General features: G+C 43.5%; 1 protein-coding gene across 50 annotated transcripts in view; it reads left to right on the plus strand.

Annotated features, from left to right (window-relative positions):
- The window catches only part of birc6 (baculoviral IAP repeat containing 6), a 156323-nt gene extending 139961 nt beyond the window's left edge, over window positions 1-16362 (plus strand). For all 50 annotated transcript variants that reach the window (XM_090238853.1, XM_090238863.1, XM_090238866.1 and 47 more), the window contains 3 exons: window positions 3227-3415; window positions 14401-14535; window positions 15421-16362. In XM_090238853.1, the coding sequence (XP_090094979.1) occupies window positions 3227-3415; window positions 14401-14535; window positions 15421-15600 (504 nt within the window). In that variant the 3' untranslated portion in view covers window positions 15601-16362. The remainder of the gene's footprint in view (window positions 1-3226; window positions 3416-14400; window positions 14536-15420) is intronic.
- Window positions 16363-17593: the final 1231 nt, after the last annotated feature.

Below are 17593 nucleotides of genomic sequence, written 5' to 3' on the forward strand. Positions count from 1 at the left end.
CCTGTATATAGCCTCGCTACTGTTATTTTTCACTGTCTTTTTACTGTTGATTTTATTTCTTTACTTACCTATTGTTCACCTAATACCTTTTTTGCACTGTTGGTTAGAGCCTGTAAGTAAGCATTTCACTGTAAGGTCTACCTGTTGTATTTGGCGCACGGGACAAACTTTGATTTGGGTTTCTTTAAGCTGTTTTCTAAATGTGCTCTTTCGTCAGAACACTCAATTCAGAGGAGCTAGACAACTACACAGCGAACAATCACTTCAAACTGAAGCTGGAAAGACAGCAAACTAGCTGCATTTCATTTGATTTGAAAGGTGTTTCCAGTAATCAAAGCTTAAGCTTTTATTTCCCGCAAACATACGTAGTGTTGGTTGAAGTTTTGCCAATGGCTTAGTATGAAATCTAGCCTTAATGCGGAGGCGGCATTGGCACGCATTACACTCCATACCTTTTGATGGTTGCTAAGCAGCGCCCATTACTACTATCCCCCTGGCAGTTCTTAACTTTACACGGCATGTCTCTTCACCCAGCTCTTCGCATAGCCCACCACATGCATTGTTTTCTTAACCACAAGTGGATAGATCCATAAAGAATTACTGTGGGAATAAATTAAATAAAATGCTATTTGTCACATGCTTCGCAGACAGCAGGTGAAGGCTAACCGTGAAATGTTGGGTCATTTTCCAACAATGCAGAGTTAAAAATGAGCTGAATGGTAATAGTGACACAAGAAATAAATACACAGTGAATAACGAGTAAAAAATAACATGGCTATATACAGTGCCTTCAGGAAGTATTCATACTAGAGGTCGACCGATTAATCAGCATAGCCGATTTAATTAGGGCTGTTTTCATAACATTCGGTAATTGGCATTTTTGGCCGCCGATTACATTGCAGTCCACGAGGAAACTGCATGGCAGGCTTAACCACCTTATACGCGAGTGCAGCGTCAAAAGGACCTAGTAGGTTGCAAGGAGCCATGGTAAGTTGCTAGCTAGCCATTACATTTATCTTATAAAAAAACAATCAATCTTCACATCATCAGTACACATGGTTGATGATATTACTAGGTTAACTAGCTTGTCCTGCGCTGCATATAATCAACGTGCATATTTATCATCGAAACACAGCCCTGCTTCAACTTTGCCTAACAGGTGATGATTTAACAAAAGCAAACTGCCAAAAAAAGCACAATCTCTGCACAAATGTACCTAACCATAAACATCAATGCCTTTCTTAAAATCAATTCACAGAAGTATATATTTTTTTAAACCTGCTTATTTCGTTAAGAGATTCGTGCTAGCAGGCAATATTAACTAGGGAAATTGTCACTTCTCTTGCGTTCAGTGCAAGCAGAGTCAGGGTATATGCAACACTTTGGGCCGCCTGGCTCATTGTGAACTAATTTGCCATCATTTTACACAATTATGACATAACATTGAAGGTTGTGCAATGTAACAGAAATATTTTGACTTAGGGTTGCCACCCGTTCAATAAAATAAGTTTTGTTTTTAGAAATGATTAGTTTATGGATTTGACCATATTAATGACCTAAGGCTCGTATTTCTGTGTTATTATGTTATAATTAAGTCTATGATTTGATATTTGATAGAGCAGTCTGACTGAGCAGTGGTAGGCAGCAGCGGGCTCGTAAGCATTCATTCAAACGGCACTTGACTGCGTTTGCCAGCAGCTCTTAGCAATGCTTGAAGCACAGCGCTGTTTATGACTTCAAGCCTATCAACTCACGAGATTAGGCTGGCAATACTAAAGTGCCTATAAGAACAGCCAATAGTCAAAGGTCTATGAAATACAAATGGTATAGAGTGAAATAGTCAACGCGTCACTATTCCTATAGTAACTACATCCATAAATCGATGAATGTCCGAGTTTTTTCTTTTAAACTGAGTCTCCATTTGGATATTGGTTAGAATACAATTAGGCTGTGGAAATATTAGCTGAGGTGAGTGCTGCTCATGATCATCTTGTCTTGTCTTGGCACATTGATTAATGCTGATCAGAACATTGTGTCAGCATGTTATGTAGCTTAACAAATGGATGATTTTGTTCTTCAGTCGCTTAGTAGCGTAGGCCTACAGTCTTAATTAATCAATGTGATTTCCTTCTGTATATTTGGTTTTCTGGCTGGGCAAATAAGTAGAGGTGGTATAGCTCATCTATACATTTTTCTATCCGGTGTAGTTCTATTATTTTTGCTTGATCGTGTGTAGGCAACTCCAAAAGCCCGCAGAGGTTGTGAAATATGAACACGACACTCACATGCTTTTGAAAATATACATTGCTATTATTTTATCGGTATCATGATGAAGATACTCTCAATGTAAGACCCTACGCCTGCTCCCTAACAAAGCAGAGGGGGGGATAGGAAAGCGATGAAACATGAATCAAAAAATAATGGTCTTGCCTTGGGCTCAGTTTCAAAAATATTGCTTTTATGACAACGGTTCCACAGGTTGCCGTGTCGCAAGTTGTGTGGGGAAAATATTATTTGTATTTGTGTTTTCTTAGCCAACTATAAAATATGTTGTCGGTTTATTTCACAAAATATTCTAGGCCTATTGATTTCATGTGCGTGGTGCAGACATGTCGCCTGTAGGCTGCACAGACCAGTAACACAATTCAACTCAAAATATGCCATTCTATTAATTTGAAAATGCATTTTTATTATTTTATCTTATGTTTCTTAGGACCTGCCTATTACAAATTAATAATTGATGTCTTTGTGATGTTCTACAGTCAATGGATTGAATAAAATAGACGTCCAGACACATCAGCCCACATCTAGTCCCACTCCAAAACGTGCTGTTGTGCACGGGAGATATAGAAAGCTCATCCCGGCAAGGATGTGATAAAAAGACTGAATGAATTGGGTTCTAAAAAACAGTTCCTGATTTATTTTACAGGCAACATACTGTGAAGGCTGTCTGTAAAGTGACCCCCATGCTTTTTGCTGTGATGCTCATTGTAGGCTCTGCAATGTTCTCACCTCTCCCACTGCTTCTGTCTCCTCTTTATCTTGTATCTCTTGCTCCCCCTTCGGCTCTCCCCACACCCTCTTCAGTAACCTCCCAACAAGTTCTGGCTATATGTGTATTTCCTAATGATCAAATACATTAATCTCTCTTTCTCGCTCTCTTTGTCGTTTTCTTTCTCTCTCAATTTCAATTCTTTCTCTCGCTCTGTCCCTCTCTCTCCTCCAGGTTCTGGTATCAGTGCAGTCTCTGATCCTGGTGTCGGAGCCCTACTTCAACGAGCCGGGTTACGAGCGTTCACGCGGAACCCCCAGCGGCACACAGAGCTCCCGCGAGTATGACGGAAACATCCGGCAGGCCTCCGTCAAGTGGGCCATGCTTGAGCAGATGCGCAATGCCTCGCCTTGCTTCAAAGAGGTGAGCCCCCCCCCCCGCCCTGCTATCAGGCTATCCTGCAGTACCTCACCCTTTCAAACATAGTTAGGTTACCCTGCATACTCTTTGAAAGGGGTAAGAGTATTACATAACCCGGAGCCTTCCTCCTGTTACTGTTAACCCTCACCTTTCCTGACATCTCAACCAGACCCACGTCAGTGTATAATAATGCCTCAATTCTATTGTAGTAGCATTCTCTGTCATGGATTACCATAACACTCAGCATGCTCCTTTATTACAGTAGCTACCAGCCTCTGCTTAATAAAAACGGTCTGATACAGGCCCAAAGTCCTTCACTGTCCTTTATTACAACAGTGGCAGATAATAAATTCAATGTTGATTAATTCCAAGGTAGATAATATCGGCCCCGTATTTGATTTCCTCCTGTCCTTGACACCGGCTGCGCAGGCTGATAGCGCAGTAGATGCAGTCAGTCACCAACTCGGCCTAGAGAGGTGGAGCGAGGGAGAGGATGGGGGAGGGGAAGATGAAGAGAGGGTAGAGGGAAAGAAAGTGAAGCAGAGGGAGATTGGAAGGTGGTAGAAGAGGTGTTTCTAATGATTTCCTCCAGGCAGGGGAGGCTTGTGTCAGCACCACATACGTGGCCCCTGTGTAGGTGCTGCTGTCTGATGGAGGGAACTTAAGGCACCACAGCCAGATACACAGCTCTAGTTAGGCTTCTAACATGTGCTGTGTCTAATCACTCACACTGCGAGCAGATAGAACTCAGCACCCGACATTCCACTCACTCTCTTGTTCCTCTTCTCTTCTCCTCTGTCACATTGTATCTCATTGGAGCTTCATGACACAGCAAGAAATAACTTCTTATTAATGGCATTGTCATTGGCTTTGCTCTGTCGTTTGCCCCTGTGTGCATGTGCACACACACAGCCAACATCGATTTAAAATATTGGATTCTGGGAATGTGGACCTGGATGAGAACACAGAATGAAATTAAGATCCCAGGTGCTTGCTGCTCTGCCAAGCATCTTGGCTTTGCCAAAACAATAATGTGTATTTTCCGGTCGCTCTCTACCTGCAATCAGAAGAGAGGACAGGACGTCTGTCTGTGGGCCTCAACCTGAGCCTCTGGACCAATGTTTTCCTTTAGCCAGACATTATTTACTAGGCCGTCAGACATGGTGATCAGCCCTGTGAGCAGACCAGACTGGGGAGACAGAGTAGGGATGTGGACCTTTGGAGAGCACTGCCATGTCCTCTATCTCTCATTTGTATAGCGAGACAGGGAGGAAGGCCAGTTGACACTAAAACTGCTGGGCTTTGAAGGACCCCCCCCTTCAAGCTAATGAGCAGTCATTTTGCCTGCAACATTCTAATAGTGTAATTTCATATATGCTATTGCAAAAATTCTAATTTGGTTGTGTTAATGACGATCTAAGGTAACATTAGAATACTCACCTTCCGAGTGGTGCCGAGGTGCTTGCTGTGCCACTAGAGATCCTGGTTCGAGTCCAGGCACTGTCACGACCGGGAGACCCATGGGGCGGCGCACAATTGTCCCAGCGTCGTCCCGTTTAGTGGAGGGTTTTGCCGGCAATGATGTTCTTCTCCCTTCGCGCACTAGCGTCTCCTGTGGCGGTCCGGGAGCAATGCACATGGACACGGTCGCCAGGTGCACAGGGTTTCCGGGTTAAGCGGCACTGTGTCAAGAAGCAGTGCGGCTTGGCTGGGTTGTGTTTCGGAAGACGCACGGCTCTCGACCTTCGGCCTCTCCCGAGTCCGTACGCAATCCCGTGACATGTTTTCTCCAAAGAAAAGTATGAATGACGCTTCCAGCTCATCAACAGACAGATCCCAGGCAGTGTCTCCTTACTCTGTGTGCGCCTTAGCCACTGTATAGTCCCTGAAGGCTGTAGTGTGTCCATACAGGGCATTCAGAAAGTATTTAGGCCCCTTCACTTTTTCCACATTTTGTTACGTTACAGCCTTATTCTGAAATTGAATAAATAGTTTTTTTCCTTATCAATCTACACACAATGAGCAAAAACAGTATTCAGACCCTTGACTCAGCACTTTGTTAAAGCACCTTTGGCAGTGATTGCTGCCATTCTTCTCTGCAGATCGTCAATCTCTGTCAGGCTGGATGGGAGCGTTGCTGCGTTGTCTTGGCTGTGTGCTTAGGGTCGTTGTTCTGTTGGAAGGTGAACCTTCACCCTATTCTGAAGTCCTGAGCGCTCTGGAGCAGGTTTTCATCAAGGATCTCGCTATACTTTGCTCTGTTCATCTTTCCCTCGATCTTGACTAGTCTCCCTGCCCCTGCCGCTGAAAAACGTCCCAACAAAATGATGCTGCCAGCATGCGTCACCATAGGGATGTGCCAGGTTTACTCCAGACGTGACGCTTGGCATTCAGGCCAAAGACTTCAATCTTGGTTTCGTCAGACCAGAGAATCTTGTTTCTCATGGTCTGAGAGTCCTTTAGACATGGCCTGCTGCCTTTTGGCAAACTCCAAGCGGGCTGTCGTACCTTTGACTGAAGAGTGGCTTCTGTCTTGCCACTCTACTGTGAAAACCTGATTGGTGGAATGCTGCAGAAATGGTTGTCCTTCTGGAAGGTTCTCCCATCTCCACAGAGGAACTATGGAGCTCTTGTCAGTGACCATCAGGTTTTTGGTCCCCACTCTGACCAAGGCCCTTGTCCCCCGATTGCTCGGTTTGGCTGGGCGGCCAGCTCTAGGAAGAGTCTTGGTGGTTCCAAACTTCTTCCATTTAAGAATGATGGAGGCCTCTGTGTTCTTGGGGACATGCACTGTCAACTGTGGGACCTCATACAGTGTATAGACAGGCGTTTTCCTTTCCAAATCATGTCCAATCAATTGAATTTACCACAAGTGGACTCCAGTCAAGTTGTAGAAACATCTCAAGAATGATCCATGCAAACCGGATGTACCGGAGCGCAATTTCGAGTGTCATTACAAATGTTTTTTTATTTTTAATACATTTGCAAACATGTCAGCATACCTGTTCTCGCTTTGTCATTATGGGATATTGTGTGTAGATTGAGGAAAGAAATGTAATCACTTTTAGAATAAGGTTGTAACGTAATAAAATGTGGAAAAAGTGAATGTCTGAATAATTTCTGAATGTACTGGAAACAACGAAAGCTGGTGAGTGCATTGCTGATGTTGTTTGCTTGAGAAGTAAGGGCTGCTCTCTGTTGACATTTTGTGTTGATAATTGGCATGACGCATTGTCATCGGCTTGTTCTATCTAAACGGTGGGTGTCATCCCATCTTCTCTCCTGTCTCACGTTTCATTTGGTGGTGGCGTGGGCACCTGCACAATGTGCACCATTCTGGCTTTTTTGCACTTAGGCCTAGGAGGTGTAGATTATTCAGGCTGAGGCTCAGAATCAGAAGACTAATCATCAGAGGTGTCATGAATCATTTCTTCCCCGCCATCTGTGGTTTTCATTCAGATCTTGGAGTAACGCTAACACAGCATGTGCTTCCATTCATCTTGGTCTTCTTGCCATTGTAAATTACACACACTCTCACTATCTACTAAGTAGGCCAGAGTAGACTGATAAAACTGCTTGGATTTGGTGGACTGATATAGGGTATATAACATTTTGAGATTTAAATTTGAATATACCAATTCAATAGAATGGCCCGTCCTGTTCTTCATTCACAATTGGTGATTAAATAATTATGCATCGCTCGCTTCCCCTCGTTCATCAACTCACCCTTTCTCCCCATTCATATTTGACTTCATTTATTTCATCTGTTCTATGTGTGAAATTAGTTTAGGTTCAGTTTCGAGGCAATTATCAGGGTGATTTAACAACTGAGCACGGCACATTCCACTGTCAGGAGAAGGCGCGGAGCAGGCCCTACTATCTGGAAAAGGAGGGTCAACGGGGGACATCGTTCAAAAAATTGGTTATAACTCCAGTTCGGTTTGTCATATTGAGATTCTAACAACGGCATTGTGTTATATAAACTTATTTAGGAAAAGTCGGACGGAGGGGGGCATGACTTTAGAAATGGCAGTGTGATATTTTTATTTATTCATGAGCAGTCAAAATGACTGCTTTAACGCTTCTAGTGTTAAGTGATAATGAGAAGCCCGTGTTCGTCTTGGAGCGTCAAACCGTGCTAATATATCCTCCAAACACCGGCTTCGAGAGGATTGACTTTTATGCAATGTGTTACCAACATGTTCAAATAATGATTGACCTTTTTTCATAAAACATTTTATTTTGCTGAATTTATTATTAATATTTCCTCCTTCCACTGAACAGTCCCGATACAAATCTAGGGTTGCTACCCAAGCTGGCTGTTCCTTCACTCTGTCAGTTAGGTTGCCAGAGACACAACCCAGTCGTGAACTATTTTTGTTCCATATCTATGGACTCGACTTAAATGCTGACCAGACCGGGCACTTCGCGTGCGCGAGCGTCGCAAAATACATTTAGAAATACATTTCTGCACGATAGCGCACGCGCGCAGCCGGTTTGGGTACCGTGTCAGTCGTTCTCTAATTTGTGTTTGGAAGTAGCTAGCAAGCTAGCTAACGTTAGCCAGTTAGCTTGGGGGTTTGACTGCCGTTTTTAGGTCAGAAAGCTCAGATCAACCCTACTCCTCGGACAGAGCGTCCTGAACACTCCAAATTTACGAATGGACAATCTGAAAACGCTCTTGAGTTTACGAACGCACAGTGAGCACTCTGAGCACGCTCTGGCTCTCCAGATAAGATTTTTTGTACATGGCCTCGCGTGTGAATCCTTAAAGTGATGCTGAATGGGTGTAGGCAGAGCCCTCCAGTAGGTACCAAAACAGGGGCCATTTTCTCAAAAGTGAGGTTACAAGTTTATCAACATTCAAAGCAGAATTACTTTCCCATTGTTCCTAAGCTGTATTGTATGATATACAATTTTGTAGCTCTGAGTCTCTACTTTTATCCAATGTAAAAATCACATTTTGCTACATAAAACCGAATTGAGCCAGTCAGTAACAAATACTAGTTTTAAAGAAAGGGGATATAATGTCTAGATGCTTTTTTACAGTGATGATTAAGTTCATAAATTGCCTGGTTGGGCTAAAGAGACCATGGATTGCGCAGTGAGATGGATCAGTAAATGGGCATTTCACTGTCATAGCCTTAGCCGGTGATAACTTGTGGAATTGACACCGACTGGAATGCGGTGTTAACCAATCAGAATCCAGGATTAGACCCACTCATTGTAAAAACTGAAAAATTATGGAGGCTTGTCCGGGATCTATTTGGCCCCATGTGACCCCATCTCATAGATATGGAACCGTACCTGGAGAAGTCTTCCCGCGAAAAAGATGTAGATTCTCAACAGGATTACCTGGAGAAATCCATCAAATTAGATGAAGACATTGGCATAGATTGCCTATTGCACAAACAGAAGAATCCGATGTACTGTATAGTTCATCAAAGACAAATGGTCTCCAATCCTTTGAGGTAGCGGTACTGTTGAAGTACATTGTGTGTGTGAGTGAGTTCAAGACAGACACCCAAACTGTCACGTCAGCTGCTCCCAGTAATATTCCATGCTATGTGGTAGAAGCGTGGCAGTGTCATTTTCGGGTCCCAGGGTGAAAATCGTCAGCTTTTGCATGGCAGCAGTCTCTGTAATAAAACCACAGGGATCTGACGTCAAAGCGGCTCAATGTGAAATGGGCCATTGGAGCCAGGAGCTGGAGAAAACGGCAGGTCTCTGCAATACTGCCTTAGTGACATCCTGAAATTCAATTAAGCTCGTGAGACACTCCTACACGATCCTGCCCTTTTCCCCATCTGAGCCCATGGCAGAGACAGAACAAAATACCAGCTGCAAACAGAATAGCTGCGGCACGCGCACACATACAGTAGTAATTGTCTCCGTTTTGATGATGCTGCGTGCTCAGCGCTGTCTCTTTCCACTCATGTAAACAGTGAAAGCTGTGACACTGTAGACATATTTATTTTTGGTGCCGGGGTATTGTGTGTGAGAATCCCACATTTCTATGCCCTATTTATAGTCTGAGATGGAGAATAAAAAGCAACCTTGAATAATGCAGCAGGAGATTGTCAGGTGGAATTAGGAACAACAGGTTGGCCGTTGAAAAATAGATCCTATTTTGTATGTGAGAGAGCGAGTCGGGGGGGGGGGTCCCATGCGCGCAGCCTGCTCGAGTGTGAATAGGCCATTAGGGGAGGCTTTGCTGTGGCTGACATCTCAAACCCACCACTCCAAAGCGCTTTCCCTCAGGAGCTTAGCGAGACCGACACCACTGTCCTCTCTTCATAGGTCGGTCCACACAAGAATGGAGCTCATTATCAAAGGGCTTTCCCATAGAAATATAATTCTACATCTATGGGGTATTCACTGTTGTGACGATGGGGGAAGTTATGGAGTCCTTTATGAGACCAGCATGTTGTCTTGACCTCTGCCAGCCCTGACCGAGTCTACTATATACAGTGTGGTAGAATCACAATCCAAGGACCTCCCAGAGCAGATGGAACTAAGCTACCTTACGTGTTCATTTATCATGTAAACAAGAGGGGGATGCATCAGTGGATGGACCGCACACACAGTCCTGCTTGCACACCCTGTCAAGGAAATAAGTGATTGTGTTCAGCACACTCCATTACAGTGCATTATTTCTGGGTTTTAGCGTGACACCTCTGCCCAGTGGGACCTATCGAGGCTGGGGAGTTGACTCCTCTCTGAAGGACCTGCTAACCCAGCACAGCTTGGTTCAGAATATTGCAGGCTGCTGTATAGTCTCGCTGGAGGTTAAATAGGGCTCCTATGTTGGGTTTCGTGACAGAGAGCAAGAGAAAGCCAAGAGTGGAGGAGTGATGTGCCACAGCTGCCAGGATTTCCATGGCTATGCTGGCAAGGAAATTGTTCATTCCCCTAACATCACATCTCCCCTTCCTTCCCATGGCCCAATTCTGTGGCAGCTACTGCTTGCCTCTGCAGAGTGTCAGTCAAAAGTGACGATGGGGGGCTTTAGAATGTCACTGTTTAGTCACCGGATCTGAGTGACTGAGGAGGACCTCGTCTTAGGCAACATGCGGCGAGGGATTCTGCAGGAGTGCTACTGTTGAGCATCTCCTCGTCTCTGTCAGGAGAGGATGACGTGGTGTGCGGGCGAAGATTTGAGAATGCTGACATTAACCGACACAAACACACCACTCGACGCTGGGGCAGTGGTGTTGAAGTCGGCGTGAATAAAGCTGGGCTGTTTTTCCTGTCCCAGAGGCCGACCGTCCAGAGGCCATGCCATCTGCCCGTTTGGAGAAGTAGGCCCTCGTTTCTCTCTCCTCCGGCCCCCTTTGCCCACCCCACTCTCCCACCCCGACCTCAGTCCCAGCTATAGTCACACTCTCCCTCCCCCACTGATGCCAAGGCACTTGACTGCAGCTCCAAACTGATTTACCCCTCCAGAGATGTCTTTTGTCCATCTCTACTCCGTTTGAACAGTGGCAGTATTTACGGTGCAGTAGCATAGTAGACCTGAGCTGCCAGAGTCAGCAGAGGAGCAGACCAGGGGCTTAGCATGCAGCAGGCAGGCACGCTGTGTCAGAGGAGCCTCAGGATGATTTTTTTTTTTTTATTCTCACCCTTGACCCCTTCGTGTGTGGAGCAAGCAGAAAAACATGGAGACACACGTCTACCCTCTGGCGTAATGAGTGGACGGCAGCATTACCTAAAAGGTCACTTAGTTCATCTGTAAATAGAGTACACAATCAGCAGACCATGCCAGTGTGTGCATTTGTCTGTTTGTATTGTGTGTATCTCACATGGATTTGTTGGTGTTTTTGTGTGTTCAGTATGTGTCCAGCATACCGTTTACAGGTCATTTGTCAAGACACCCTACTCTGATGGGTACACGTGTTCCATGTTCAGTGACTCTTGGATATGGACACAACGCTTCCATCCATGTGACCAATGTGTGTACTGAAATGCCAAAAGTCACATGTGCAGTGCCCTTACAATATGAAACGCCCCTGGGGATTTAGTCCTTTTGAATTGGTAAGCATTTCTAAATGGCTATGTTAAATGGAGGTCTACCACATAATGTCAGGCCTAGATCTGCCTCTGGGCTTTCGCTTGTAGTATGAGCCCTGTGCACACGTCACCACTGTGGCTCAATATCTGCAAATCTGGGGGAAGTTGCGTAACGCCGGGAGAAAGATAATAGTTTTTATTTCTGTTTGTTTTTCTGTTTTTGTTTTAAGTTACATTTTGTTTCAGTTAGTTTTAAGACCTGATTTGCTAGTTATATTTAGTTTTAGTTGCTTCGAAATATTTCTATTTAGTTTTAGTGTTGAACAGAAAGCATGTGTGAGGCTAGGAGACATTTGTGTTGTATTGTTTTTTAGGATGTCACTTTTTGCAACCTGGGGGCAGTAAAACATAAGGTGATGGTTCAGGTCATAAGTTAGGTTTAAATTATAAAGTCAATATCAATGTGACTTGAATTTTAATGGAATATCGCCGAGACGGGTGCAAAAAATATGTTGGAAGAAAACTCTCTCGCCCATGTTTACAACAATCCAATGCTTTTTATCTTTAGTAGTACATGTACCTAGAATCACGTTATCTACCTAGACAATCTTTTCCCTGTTAGCGAGTGGTGTCAGGAGCCCCCAACCCAATCAAAAAATGTATACAGTGCCTGTCAAAGGTTTGGAGACCTACTCATTCAAGGGTTTTAATTAATTTTGTACTATTTTCTACATTGTAGAATAATAGTGAAGACATCAAACTATGAAATAACATGCAGTACTAACCAAAAAAGGTGTTAAACAAATCAAAATACATATTAGATTTTAGATTCTTCAAAGTAGCCACTCTTTGCCTGGATGACAGCTTTGCACACTCTTGGCATATATATATATATATATATATATATATATATATATATATATATATATATATATATATATATATATATATATATATATATATATATATATATATATATATATATTATTTTTTGGGGGGGGGTTGGGGACTGCGGGGTGCGTCCTTTGCCACTGCTGTTAGGCCTAGCTTGTGCATCCCTATCTATTTAAAACATCTCTACATTTATCCACCAGATTCAGAAGCTTGAAAAACCCTTATTTCATGATTTGTTTTTATTTCATTTTGTTTTGATGACAAAGATGGTTTTTGTGACGGGTTTGTTAATAATTTTATTTCAGTTTACTAAATCGTTTTTTCATGATTAGCTTTCATTTTAGTTTACTATAATAACCTTGGCCGGGAGTAGGAGCACTTTGTTTGTAAACGGCTACGAGGGAGGTGACCGTACCGATCACTCTCCCACGTTTACCCACCAATGTGACCTTGAAGGATTCACGGCAATCAGCTGGGGAGCATCAGAGAAATAATTTGAAGTAAATCAAGCAGGAGAGGAGAGAGGGAAGCAGAGCCCAGCCCCATTCTCCAGATTGATCCTGGTACATAACAAACCAGCGGCCATGGCAACTAATCCCCCAACAATAGTTGTGAAACGGAAAGTGAAGAGCAGTAGCATCCCGATTTTGTCTGCCACAGAGACTCATGCTGGGATGAGGGATGGAGGGGTCGGGGGGGGTTGGTACTGAGGAGTGGTGTGTGTAGATTGACATCACTGACACATCACTCATCGCAGCATGTGTTGGGTAAGGGGGGGCTGAAGTGGCTGACTGGAGCGCAGAGCAAGGCTTGCTGTGACATCAGAGAGACCTGGTGATAAACACTCCCAGACCCACAATGTGAAGTGGGAGAGACTGAGAAAGCAGGTTGACAGCCAGCCCTGCTCCATTCAAATAGAGAGCTGCCTCCCAATAATTAAGACTATCTAGATCGCCACACAGTTCAATACTAGGCTACATCTCATCTAATCTATCTAATCTTGGTCTCAGTGGAGAGCCAATTCTGGCCCTCTGTTATATTCTGATTGGGTGGCTCATTTCTTTAGCGGGTGTAACAAATAGTCATGTCAGTCATGCTTTGTTTTGACAGGATTGATTTACCCATGTTTCTGGATCTGCTCGATCCTATAGTCATTTTATTGTGTTCCGTGTCTACCAGCAATCATCCTGTTATTTGATTATTCTAATTTAATCAGATTAATCTCTGGTAAAATCTAGCAATCAGAATAGGCTGAAGACAGAGGTTGGTTCTTGGTTGTGAGGCATCTTAAACACACGCGCACACACACGGAGTGTATTGATATTGGAGATCTGATAGCCCCTGGGTTTTTCCATTGCTAATGCTTTTTGCTTATGAATAATTTGAAGTTCCTACTTGTACCCAGCCTCTCAGGCTCTGTGCAGACCTGGAGAACTCAGTCAAGGGTAACGTTGCATAGCACTCCTCCAAACTTTTTCAGTGGAGAAATGGTGCTTATATTTATTAAGTTAACGCTGCACTTCAAATCAGCCTGCCTGCCCAGATCCAACTCCCTTTCCAGTCAGAGTGAAATAAGACCAGTCCTCATGCTGCTCCCTGTTGCAGAGGAAAACTTTCAGAAGTGTCGGTGTGTTGCCTATTCAGAAATATGCCGAACAAATTGTATTAGTTTGTGTCATTGCACTCACCCTTTCCTTTGTCATTTACAGTGTGAACCGTGGGGTATTTCAAGGGATTTTATTTCCAAAGCTGGCTGGCTCACTTCACCATTCCATAATCTGGGCCATTGGACAGCGGTTTAGTAATGTTACATTAGGATTATATTGAAGTCAGAACAAAGGGCAAATTTGATTGAATTATCCATGCATTATACTCATTGTCCTCCAATGTGTCATGGAAGCAACATTTACATTTCCCAACATATTTTATGCATTCCATAGCCTATAACTAGGGCCCGTACATGTGTACAGGAAAAACTCCTGGCCCTACTAAATGGCTGTAAACCAGAAATGAGTTTCAATAATGTTACTGCTGGTAAACGTGCTGCATGTTTATCTGAGACTCATGGCTGTTCTCATCCACAGGTGATCCACAAACACTTCTACCTGAAGCGGGTAGAGGTCATGGCACAGTGTGAGGAGTGGATCGCAGACATCCAGCAGTACAGCAGTGACAAGAGAGTGGGCCGCACCATGTCCCATCACGCTGCTGCATTGAAGGTAAACAAACGCACTCTTCAGCTACAGGAGAACCTTGAACCATATCAGAACGTGGTCCTTCACCACAGAAGGTAACACCTCATCCCCCTTTCACTTACGTTTACACACACAAGCGCACACAGTTCTGGTTTGTGTTAATGAGGTCTGAATTGGTCTCTCAGGGTAACATCCCTGATGTTTATGCATGGTGGACAGGCTTGATTCATGCCACAGCTGGCTTCCCCCTCTGACCGTCTCGAGGCGGCCAGAGCAGATAAGGGACCCGCGTCCTACTTCACTCAGCGCTCACTGGCACCAAGGCTCCCTTCCTCTGGCTGTTAATAGCCACTATTAATACCCAGTGTAAATAATCTCCCAGACACCCTGATATAGACTAAAGGACCACAGCAAGCTGCTCACATTGCTGTAGCAACACTCAGTGCTGTTTTTAAAGCAGGGCCACAGAGTTCTTTGTAGTCCCATTATCTTCAGGGCTTTTTTTTCTCTTGCTCCAGCAAATAGTTTCAGATTCTGAAATGATGGGTTGATCTTTAGTGCACGTTCTTGATTCCTTTCTCCTGGTATTTTTTTTTTAAGGTGATGTGTGAGAAGTGGTCCCTTTTTTCAGTACTTCAGTAGTATCCAAGATACTCTGCTTTGGCAGTGAAAGGGCAACTGGAATGGATTAATGTGAGCTCCAAGTGTATTTTAGACAACTTAAATGGTGGGTTTGAAGTTTGTATTGGTTTGGAAGAGCGTTTAGTTCACAGGCTTTGTCATTATTGTTGGGAAGAGTATACATCTATTTCCTCATCAGAGCCCATGTTTTCCTCCTCACAGCATATAGTAGCTCTGAACTGAGCCCTATGTGATAACTCTGTCCTCTTTCCCTCTTTCCCCATCCAGAGGCACACGGCCCAGCTACGAGAGGAACTGCTGAAGCTGCCCTGCCCTGAGGGCCTGGAGCCTGACGGGGAGGAGTTCTCAGACAAGAGTGCCGCCCTCGTGGTCAAGGAGCTGGCCAATCAGGACGCGGAGAAGCCGACTGGCAGCCAAGACGGCACCTGCAGTGAGGGCCCGCTATGAGTCCCGCCCCTCTTTGCTCCCCTCCACCCTAAGCCGCGGCCACTCCTCCTCACAACTATTACTATTGTTATTAAATAGACTTTGACGGCTTCGAAGCACAAGCCACCATTTTGTCAATATTTGTATGTAAGAATCTAATTATGTAATGGCTGAATAAAGAGGACAAAAAAACTAGATGAGAATGAAACAGCTTACAAACCAACAAAAATAAGACAAAACTCCAAACTATGCTATGCCCTTAAGGAAACAGTCGACAAACAAATTACCTTTTTATTTTTACCTGTATAACAGTGTAAACTGTAAGTGCTTTTTTTTTTTTTTTCAATTGTGAAATAACCACTGATTGGTATGTTATTCAATTTGTTTATGTATACATAATGACAGAGGAAATCACTGAATATATAAGGGAACTAGCCTACCATTAGAGAATAATGTTTACTGAATGTTCATTTCAATTGTTTGGACTGTTAGTGCAAGGACAGTTGTAACCAGGAATATATTGGTCGTTCTTGAAGTATACTATTTAAAAGAAAACATACACTTTCCTGAATTTGAGAAATCTTCTGGTTGCCCATTGACATCGCTTTTTTGATTTCTACAGGATCCTGTAAACTTCAATAAAGGCTGAAATATACATTCTTAATTGCAATGATTACTTGTTACCCTTTTTACAGGCTGTTCAAAAACGCTATGAGCAAGTTTTTTTTGCCTCTAATTCTCAATGCAAGTTTAATAAATGCAACCTGTTTTACTTTTCCCGGATATATACATTGATCTGATTGTGTAGATAAGAGTCTGAGTATGTAAGATTTGGGATATGTACCGGTATGTGAAGGCTTCTGAATGTGTGATTTGGTGCGTATTCAACAATCCCACTAAGATACAAAGCTGCTATGTGCCTTTTATCTACATTGACATCATACCAAATACTTTGAAAAAGTTAATTCACTGATTATTTGACATTTCTACACTTTGATCGTTCCGCTCTGTCTGAAAAAGGTTGATTCCGGTGAAAGAAAAAGCACTTAATATTTTACTCTCTCCCGGTTCAGTCACATACTCCTTTTGGTAGGACATTAAATGGAGCTTGAAAATGTGGATTGATTGTGCAAATGCTTCTTTCTGCGTTGTTGAACACAACTTGGACTTGAACCTCTTAAGGAAAACATGGTACCAATCCACATGGGAGCATAAGCTGCTACTGTAAAGTGACTTGGAAGGCCCAGTGCTTATTACCAGTGCAGGGAAATGGGCCATCTATATGGGTAGAATATTTAACTAAAGTATCTAGATTTTTTTTTTCAAATCATAATAATTAAATGTCTTTGCTGGTGCAGTTTGTAGCCATCCGCAGCTAACTGTCAGTCCTCTGTGTTCTCCTATACTTACCATAAGATAAGCTTATATCGGCTTGTGCATTTCACTGTCGTGAAACGGAATTACCAAAGTCAACATCCAGCTTGATCCAGTGCCTTAGGTGTCTCCTAAGCAAATATACACAGAGTGGACAACATTTAAGAACAATGTCCTAGTATGTAGTTGCTCCTCCCCCTTTGTCCTCAGAACAGCCTCAATTAATTTGAGCATGGACTCTACAATGTGTCGAAAGCATTCCACAGGGATGCTGGCCCATGACTCCAATGCTTCCCACAGTTGTGTGAAGTTGGCTGGTTGTCCTGAGGGTAGTGGACCATTCTTGATACTCACAGGAAATGTGAAAAGCTCAGCAGCGTTGCGCCTGGCACCTAGTTCCGTACTCAGAGGCACTTAAATATTTTGTCTTGCCCATTCACCCTCTGAATGGCACACATACACAATGTCTTAATTGTCTCCCGGCTTAAAAGTTGTTCTTTAAACGGTCTCATCCACTTAATCTACAATGATTGTAGTGGATTTAACAAGTGACATCAATAAGGGATCACCTGGTCAGTCTGTCATGGAAAGAGCAGGTGTTCATAATGTTTTAGGAACTTGGTCTGTATTTCACTGTATC

Source organism: Oncorhynchus mykiss, chromosome 1 (genome assembly GCF_057628025.1).
Source record: "Oncorhynchus mykiss isolate SJ-2025 chromosome 1, ASM5762802v1, whole genome shotgun sequence".
Classification (NCBI taxonomy): Eukaryota; Metazoa; Chordata; class Actinopteri; order Salmoniformes; family Salmonidae; genus Oncorhynchus; species Oncorhynchus mykiss.